The following is a 9,557-nucleotide window of genomic DNA, read 5'->3' as shown; positions in this document are numbered from 1 at the left end:
ATATTCTCTCATAGTTTTCATATTTTAGCATATCTCAATTGGTTGAGCTCTTTCACCCCACTTATGTGGAACATCCAATGAATATTTGTGTAAAACCCCTTCCCAGTCATTTTTACATCTAATTTCTCATTTCGTCATTCATTGGAGAGTTGACTCCACAAAGTGTTTCCTCAAATATTATCCACTATACTTTGGTCTCCAAATTTTGTTTTGTATCATAAAACGATAGCAATGCAATGGGATAAGGATGGAGAGATGTATATGAATAATGGATGAGAGCATCACAACCATTACAACTATGAATCCGGACTGGACATTCGGGTAACTACCAACGTGGTCCAAATTCATGGTTTATCAACATCATCTTTTGTTGTCAGATTATACCCGTCCAGTTGGTGATCTCTTTCGTGGGGGCAGGGCAACAAGAAGTGTGTATCTTTTTATTACTTGTTATTTTGGATAAGAAACACTAACTTACTAACTTACGAGACTTATGATATATGCTTACTTGCTTATAATGGAGGAAGTTATATGAATTGAGAAAGTTAGGAATATGGAAGAGAAGGAATAAGTTTAGATCAACTACTCCACCCTAACTCCTCGCAATATGAGTAGAAGTTAGAACTCACATAATTTTTGCTGCTTATGTGGTAGTAAACGAGGAAGCATGAATTACACCCTAATTCCAATACAGAACTCGATCATAAGTGCTATATCCTTCAAAGGAAAAAAAAAAAAAAACTTGATCATAAGTGCTTTTCTACATCAAAATTTACCACATTCCATAAAATAAAATAAAGATTACCATATTCAATTTAGATCGTATGTGGAAACAAAAGTCTATTTAGTTAATGATTGTATGACAAAACAACATGTCAAATAATCCCAAAAGAGAAGTTGCCCCACACACACACATAATTCAAGTAATTGTACTTAAACTCACACATCAATATTCATTCTAGTCTCTTATAAAAATAATACTAAGAATTCATTCTAGTCTCTTATCATTGGCTTTGGACAACTTCAAAGATCGCCTTGGATTGTCTAGCCAACTGGCTTGGGTTTGCCACCGAGAACTGATAGTGCTAACTAAATACTTCTATAAACGTATCTACTTTGTTGGACCATTTGAAGTTGTACAGGTTGAGAATAATAGAGCACCATACGATGAACTTGAAGTGGACAAATAAAACCTTAAGAAAATCTAGTATCCTAAAGTGCAAGAAGATTTTACTTTACAATGCAAAAGGCTTAACGGGAAGGACTGCATTCCCTTGAAAATCCTGATCACGATCCCCACTTTACTTTTGTTATATAATAATAGGAGCTTTGCATAAAGGAGATCTGAGCTCTTGATCCTTCGGATTTTAAAATAATGGGGAAATTGCCCTGGTGATCAATGGTTGAAGTGTTGGAGGAAGAGAATATGGCTCACACGTAGGAAAATGATAGTTATGTGGTTCTTAACTTATCTTCATCTTCATATTAAGATCAACTCAATCTATGGTACTTTTCCTTACTCAATCTATGGTACTTTTCCTTTCCTTAATCAAATCCAATCTAGGCCTCTAAAATTTCCTTCCTTGAACAAAGTGTTGTATTTTGAACTCACCCACCAAGCCTAATTTACAAGTTACAACTCCCAACTCAAGGCGTAACACTCCTTAGCAAAGGTGTCAAACAAGTCATGCCATGCTGTGCCGGTCTATTTTAATTTGTGCCATTAAGTTATTCGGGTCGGGCCCACTCATTTAATTAATTGAATTGTGCCGCGCTGGTCCATTTATCAAAATAATTGATTCCAGCCCAAAGCCCAAGTCCACATTGAAATGGGCCATACTCGTGCGGTCCCATTTAACTTGAATTTCTTTTTCTTTCTCTTTAAAAAAAAAATTTCATGTTACCATATTAACTTTATACCAAATATATATATGTTCATACCTTTCTTATATGTAATATGGGATTAAAAATTGAGGAGTTATTGTAGTATTTATTTATTTATTGAGGATTTAATATAAGACTAAAAATTGAGGATTTATTGTAGTATTTATTTAATATGAAAATTTATGATTTGTTGGAAGAAGAAGTCACCAAATCAAAGTCCATATATGCAGACATCGAGAGAGGAAAGAGGCTAAGATATGAAGCACATAATAAGAACCAATTATATTACTAAAAAAATTAAAAATCTATTGATGATACTTTTGCTGAAAGAAAAATAATTAAATAAAAGACAATTTATAAAAAAAAAAAAAAAAAACAAGAAACTGGGCTTGTTGCGAATATTGTAAGCAATTCATGTTTTTGTGAAACTTTGCAATACGAAAGGTTGAAAATGGTTTGGTTGTTGGGTAACTTATTAGCTGCTGCCACCGCCATATTAGGATACAGGCTTTGTCCTTGTCCTGGTGGTTGTTGCTTCGCGTCTCCACTTTTGCTTATGGTTTTGGTTCACTGCATTCTATTTACCAAAAAACGATAAAAAGTTGGTGCGCCATAAGTTGGCGGGTTAATTTGCTGGTATAAACACTTTTTTTTTTTTTTGCTGTGCCCACGCGGTTTTTATATTGTCCCAGAAAACGAAAGAGTTACCCTAAGAGTTTTGATAAAAAATAAAACGAAAGAGTTATTTTTATATATGTGTGTCATGCATTATAAGAAAATGTAAAATAAACTACACCTAGACAAGAGCAAATAATTTTTAAAATGATCATAATAAAGAATGTTTAGAAAGAACTTAAACAAAGAACAAAAGCCTATCGCTAATAAGGTTTACTCTCTCGTGGTACCCGCTTGAACCCCAATGATGGTAATTGAGCCCCTCCCCCTCCCCCATAATGTAGATAGCTGAATTTAAATGTACTGCATGTGGGCATGATTAAGTTTTGCTTTTTAACAAAAAGGAAAAAAGAAGGGCACCATATGGAGCATATAAAGTAAAACTTATAACGCACTATATGTGGAGCTTTTCCTCCAAGAAAGGAAAATTTTGGCCACGTAATTAATTAGAGTGAAAACTTGTACATCCAGCCGCTAGTGACAGTAGAACAATATAAAAAGATAGCTTCACATCATGTCAATCGTTTTTAGGGGAAAGATATCGAACCTACCCCACACTTGAGCTTTCAATCTTGATGATGAATTTCTTCACCACATAATATTATTTGTAGCCATCAAATCCAAAACTAAGAGACACAGAGTTTAATTTCTTCTCTCTACTATCCAATTAATCCACTGCTGCTGCTTCTTTTTCTTTGTTGTTGTTTTTCATGTCTTCGCGAAAGCAGGCACCTCCTAGTTTTCCATGGACGGAGGGAGAGAAATACAGCAGCAACAACAACAACTCCAAATTCAAAGAAATATTTTACTACTTCTTCACCCTAAACACTATTCCCTACGTCCTTGTCAGATGCTGTGCTCTCCTTTTTCTCTTTCTATCCGCTTCTTGGCTTCTCCTTCTCCTCCTTTGCTTCCCGCCCACAACAACCACCACTTCTTCAAACGACGTCGTCAGAGAACAAGCTCAAGTTGCTGAACCACAATCGCCATTCAAAATCCCCACGTGCGACAAAAACATGTCAGTCTATGTATACACTTTGCCGCCCCAGTTCAACCTCGGACTCCTTAGCCAATGCAACAACTTAAGCATAAAGGCCAACATGTGTCCCGCCGTTGCCAATTCCGGCCTCGGCCAGCCACTTAATTATTCCCGCAGAGGGCACTCCGCTGTCACTAGTAGCTGGTACACCACCCACCAGTACACGGCGGAGATCATATTCCACGCGCGACTACAGAACCACCCGTGTCGCACGCAGGATCCCGCACGCGCCTCCCTCTTCTACGTCCCCTTCTACGGCGGCTTTGACGCTCTAAGCAAGTACCGTGAAGCCAACCTCACGGCCCGTGACGAGCTGACGTTTAGCTTGGTTGACTACATACAGGCTCAGCCTTGGTGGCAGAGGAACCATGGTAAGGACCACTTTATGGCCCTGGGGACGGTCGTATGGGATTTCATGCGAACCATGAGCAACGCCAGTTCCTCCTGCTCCTCCTCCTCCAAAGTTCGTACGCCCGGTACCCTCCTAAAGCTACCCGCCGCCGTAAACATGTCGGTGCTGATTATAGAGAGACATCCTTGGCAACCAAACCAACACGGCATCCCCTACCCTTCCTATTTCCATCCGTCCACGTGGCGGGAGATGGCGGCGTGGCAGAGGAAGATGAGGCTGATGGAGAGGCCCCATCTGTTCTCTTTCGTCGGTGCACGCAGAAAGAACAAGGCGGCCATCAGGAACGAGTTCATAAGGCAATGCGGTGAGTCAACTCGGTGCAAGCTCTTGAACTGCGAGGGGCCCGACGGGGTAAGAAGGTGTTTGCAGCCGAGGGAGATCATGAGGGTGATGACGCGTTCTCAGTTCTGCTTGCAAGCGCCCGGCGACACACCGACGAGGCGGTCAACGTTTGACTCGGTGCTTGCTGGTTGCGTGCCTGTTTTCTTCTCACGTCACACGGCTTACAGTCAGTATGCATGGTATTTGCCTGGAGATGCAAGCAGGTACTCGGTTTACATAGACGAGAAGAGCAGTGCGAGTAGAGGAATAGAAGAGGAGCTGTTGAAGATTTCGAGCGAGAAGGTGAAGATGATGCGTGAAGAAATTATAGATTTGATGCCAAGTCTCACTTATGCGCATCCGAATGCCACTGATTTTGGGTTTGGGGATGCTGTGGATGTTGCACTTGCATCATTGGCCAAGCACATTGGTGAATTAATTAATTAAAATTAGTACCTTACAAGTAATAATAAAATAATGTAGGACATATTGATAGAATATATATTTTTCATCACTTATATTTTTTTATTATATAGATTGTAATTCGTTATCAAGTTTTGTACATGTGGTGGCTATTTGGCTAGCACATCATTAAATAAGTGGGCCCTATTTGTGCCTCATCATTATATTCAATGAAAATTTTTTATTTTTTTTAAAAATGTAGGGATTACATTAATAATTCCGTCCAAAAAGTTACTACCACAAAGGGCAATTAAAATAACGGAATGATCTAACATCAAAATTAAGACAATTTAGGGCTCTTCCATTAAAGATCACTCACTATCAGAGACACTCTAACATAAACATTTCAACTAAGAGTGCAAACTCAAAACAAAAAAAGAAAAAGAAAAAAAAGAGCTTATTATGGCAAAATAAATAAATAATAATAATTAAACTTGAAAAATAAAAAAGTAATAACAATATAAATAAAACTCTCATATAAAGAAACAAATTAATTCTTTAATGGAGTTAATAGAAATAGGCAAATTGAGATTCTGTGTTCTCGGAAGATAAAGTGAGGCAAATGAGTTTTAAAGGGACAAAGATTCGGATTAAGTTTCAAGGGATATCAATAATTAAGCCTATATGCCATAACTAAAGTAGATCCTAAACCTTTGTAACATATGCAGATAATGTTTTAATAGTGAGATTTGTAAATGTGATTCATATATACGACTCAGGGCTGCAAGTATTTTAATTTTAAATTTTATTTATTTATTTTTATGCAAAAATTGAAATTACAAAACAAAATTCCTAGGACAAAAAAGTCCAAAGAGGTCAAAATAAAAAGGGGAATAGATTGACAAAGGAAGCCCAAGCTCCCAACTAACTTGCGATGAGAGCCCATGGCCCAACTCGCGGTGAAGTTTACCTCCCTAAACACATGTTGGAATCGAACAGAAGCTGTAGAAGAGTTAAGGTGCCAGATATCTGAATGATTTGTTGGATACTCCAAGAGGAAGTAACTTTTTTGAGGACACTGTCAATAACAAGTTTAGAGTCAACTTCAACCACAATTTGACCAACCTCTATCAATAGCATCAGTGAGACCATCTCGAAAAGCAACACCTTCAGCCACATTTATCGAATTTTCACCAATGTTATTGGCACCAGCCAATAACACATGACCATCATTATTCTGAATGACAAAACCAGTGGAAGCTTGAGAATTAATGACATACCCATCAAAATTAATTTTAATCCAAGCTGTAGGAGGGAGGTGCCATTTAATCTCCATAAGGATATCATTTTTCTTTTTGACCAAATGGTTAAGTTGTTCAGGTGCCTGATGAAGGACTTCATGCAAATAACAAAGAGATAAGGAGAAAGGGGATCACCTTTCCTAATACCTCTAGAAGGGACAAAGAAGGCCTCAGGGTTGCCATTAAGAAGAATTGAGGAGGTTGTTGAATTATGTCGCACTAGTCAACATTGAAACCAAACTTAATTAAACAAGCTCTTATGTAGTTCCATTCAAGGAGGTCATAAGCTTTCTCAAGGTCTAATTTTGGTGCCATTGCACCCAAAGAACCTATTTTCCTTTTAAAGTCACTAAACAATTCATGAGTGTTAAGGCCCAAAAAATCCAAGGTTGGGCCCAAATAAATTTCCGCCCAATGCGACACCTTATTAAGAAAAGACTCAGTTCGGAGCACACGAAATTCGTCATGCACGCTTGCACGAGCCACGACCACGTGTCATGCCAAATAAATATGGAATCCATCACTCTAAGAATTGAAATGAGCTTATAAAAGGCACTGGCTCTACAAGCCCATGCTAATTATCCCGTCAAGCATCATATCCATTTTCAAAGCCGATAAAATTCAAGCACACCAAGCCACATGTAATGCCAAGCAAAAAATCATTATTTTTACATCTAGCCACGTTACAAGCTTAAGTGGGCCCAAGCCACGCAAATGCCCGAGGCTTGCTGAGTGGGTTGTAGTATGAATGGTAATAAGCATTCATGAGGCCCATTGATGAGCCGAGAAATGGAAGTTTTGGGCTGCTTGGGAGCCCCAAAACTCAAGCCTACTTCTTGAGCCCAAATACGTGGGTAAGCATAATGAGAGAAATAGGTAGCCCATTCCCTTAGTAAAATAGCCCATCACTTTAGGGAGTTAGCCCATTCCTTTAGTGGGTTAACCAAAAGCCTAAGCAACTAAAGAAAATATCTGTAATCTCCAGTACCTAGCTGGAAACAAGAGCCACGATGAAAGCCAAAATATCCATGTATGTAAGCTACTGGGAGGCTCCAGCACATGGGCAAAAACAAACATCAAGGTAGAACGCGCAAAGAACCAGGGGGTATTAGCATGCGCAGGTTGCTAAGAGCAGAAGCACCCTTCAGACCAGCGCCCTTACCCATTTCTTTCTCCCACCAGCTCTTGCCATGAAAAAGGGAAGGAAAGAAGGTGATGAGGCAGCCAAAAATGGGAGTTTGTTACTGAAGCAGTTGCGGGAAAGCCTTAGAACACCCAAAAATCTTGTCTTTGTGTGCTTGGACAGAGGAAGATTTCACAAAATGGGATGAATCAAAGGGAGAGAAGAGAAATGAAAGGGGAGACTTGGCAAAATTGGAGAGAAACCATTAGGGTTTCTTGGAAAAGAGGAGCTTCTAGCAGCTATAAAAGGAGGTACCTCCTACCCATTAAACACAACCACACCCACTACTTCACCACTAGCTACAATCCACATTTAGAGAGTAAGCATTATCTCTCATCTCTGAAGCCCTGCAATTTCATGCCATATTCCTCTATCTCCTCCCATTTCTCTCTTATGGCAAGCTATTCCATAGTTTAACATAGCTTTTGTCAGGCTGCGGGAAAATTACTCAACACATCCATTGTTCTTCCCATCTCTCTCTCTCTCTCTCTCTCTCTCTCTCTCTCTCTCTCTCTTCAACGAATCCTCTTAAAATACCCTTCTCCCCTTACCTTAAACCCCTGTTTTTCATAGGAAATCACAACCCTCTCTCTCTTTAATGCTAAACTTATGACTGCTTTGCTTCCATGCCACAAATCTCTCATGCCAAGCTAAGTATTTATCTATAAGCAACTGTTAGTTTTGCTTGTGAAGGTAACCAAGGTGCTTCCTAAGGCTTAGCTACATTTTTTAAGCATTCTTAGGGTCTAATTTTTGAACTCAGACCTAGGTGCAATTTTCACACATTTGGCTCTTTACAACAGCTCAAGCCCGCAGTAGTTGCCGGAACGAAAAAGCCCCTACAATGAGCAATTAAGATATTGTCAAAAATAGACCTCTCAAGTGCAAAGGCACCTTGATTTAGAGAGATGCACTTAGAAAGGATGGGCCTAAGTCCAGTAATGATGATTTTAGTAATAAAATTGTAAACCACATTGCAGAGACTGATAGACCTAAAATAATTTACAACTTCAGGGTTGTCAACCTTAGGAATCAAAGCAATGTTGGTGTGGTTTATAGAGTTGAGAGGAAGGTTATTCACAACGAAAATCTTAACAAGCTGAATAAGAAGGTGCTTAATCTCAGCCCAGAACTGATGGAATAAAATTGCACGTGTTTCAGGGCCAGGGGCTTTGAGAGCACCGATACTTCTAACCGCTTCAAAGATTTCCAACTCAGAAATATCAGCCATAAGCTTAGAGTTGTCCTAGCTAGAAATACCAGGTTCAATCACACTTATAAAGTCCTGGATATTAGAGCTAGCAATAGGGTTTGACTGTGTAAAAACATTTCCTAAAGGGTTCAATGAAAATATTTCCCAAGAAAGGAAGCTTAATCCAATTACCTTGATCATCTTTACCTTAACAATTTTCTGTTGCATATCCTCATCAAGCTCCGTATCAATATGATACACATCAGGCTCATTCTCTAGCCTTTCAACTTGAAGAAAGTTCCTATTTGGCACATTCATAGGGCATTCATTAACTTCCTCCTTCTTTTGGCCACAATAGAATCAAATTTCCCAAAGAGCTTCATAACTAATAAAGCTTTTAATTTCTTTCCCAACATCACATAAGACTAGACACCTCTTCAACAGTTTGGTAAGATCCAACTCCAAACAAGCTCGCACAAACATTCCCGGTCTCCCAAGGAGAGACTCCTCATCCACCTGAATTGGGGTGCCAAGAATGGCCACCAAATCTCTAAGTACATCCTCATCTTTATAATGCAAAGGCAGAAAAGGAATTCTAACCTAACTCATTATAGAGTCCACCGTGGCATTGAAGGGAGAGAACTCAGGGGACCAATGCTTCATTGCAAATATCTGTCCTTGAACAAACCAAGGTCTGTTCTCGAGCACATACTCAATATCCTTTCATAGAAAAACTCCACTTTGTACCACTCCCTCCCAATGTGATCAATAAACACATCACGCTGGAGGCACTTCCAGTCATTTTTTAGGTGATGCCTAATCACATGATAGATTGTTAGAGGTTAACAGTTTATTATTCCGATCTTTTAGTTAATCAGTCTGTTAATAAGTCCTATTCTTTAAGGACTAGTTGTTTGTGTTTTTGACGAATTCCTCTTAGTCTGTTACCACGTTTTAGGGTGTTGCAAGCGTGGGCTGTTATTTTGATGTTATCTCTTTGTAAAAGGCTTTATAAGCATGCAGTTTGTTATCAATGAATTAAGAACTTTTCATTCAAGCCTGTGTGTTATAGTTTCTTCTGAGTGTTCTCAACACTAATCACTCTCCTTGACACAGACTTCCCAAAGATCCTACCCACCAGACATTAA

General features: G+C 39.0%; 1 protein-coding gene across 1 annotated transcript; it reads left to right on the top strand.

Annotated features, from left to right (window-relative positions):
• Positions 1-3,059: 3,059 nt before the first annotated feature.
• On the top strand, positions 3,060-4,942 carry LOC117632310 (probable xyloglucan galactosyltransferase GT17). The gene has a single exon (XM_034365751.1). It carries the CDS (start codon positions 3,270-3,272, stop codon positions 4,776-4,778), a length of 1,509 nt encoding a protein of 502 aa, XP_034221642.1. The 5' UTR covers positions 3,060-3,269; the 3' UTR covers positions 4,779-4,942.
• The last annotated feature ends 4,615 nt before the right edge of the window (positions 4,943-9,557 follow it).

This window comes from Prunus dulcis, chromosome 6 (assembly GCF_902201215.1).
Source record: "Prunus dulcis chromosome 6, ALMONDv2, whole genome shotgun sequence".
NCBI lineage: Eukaryota > Viridiplantae > Streptophyta > Magnoliopsida > Rosales > Rosaceae > Prunus > Prunus dulcis.
This window is presented reverse-complemented; position numbering and strand designations above follow the sequence as displayed.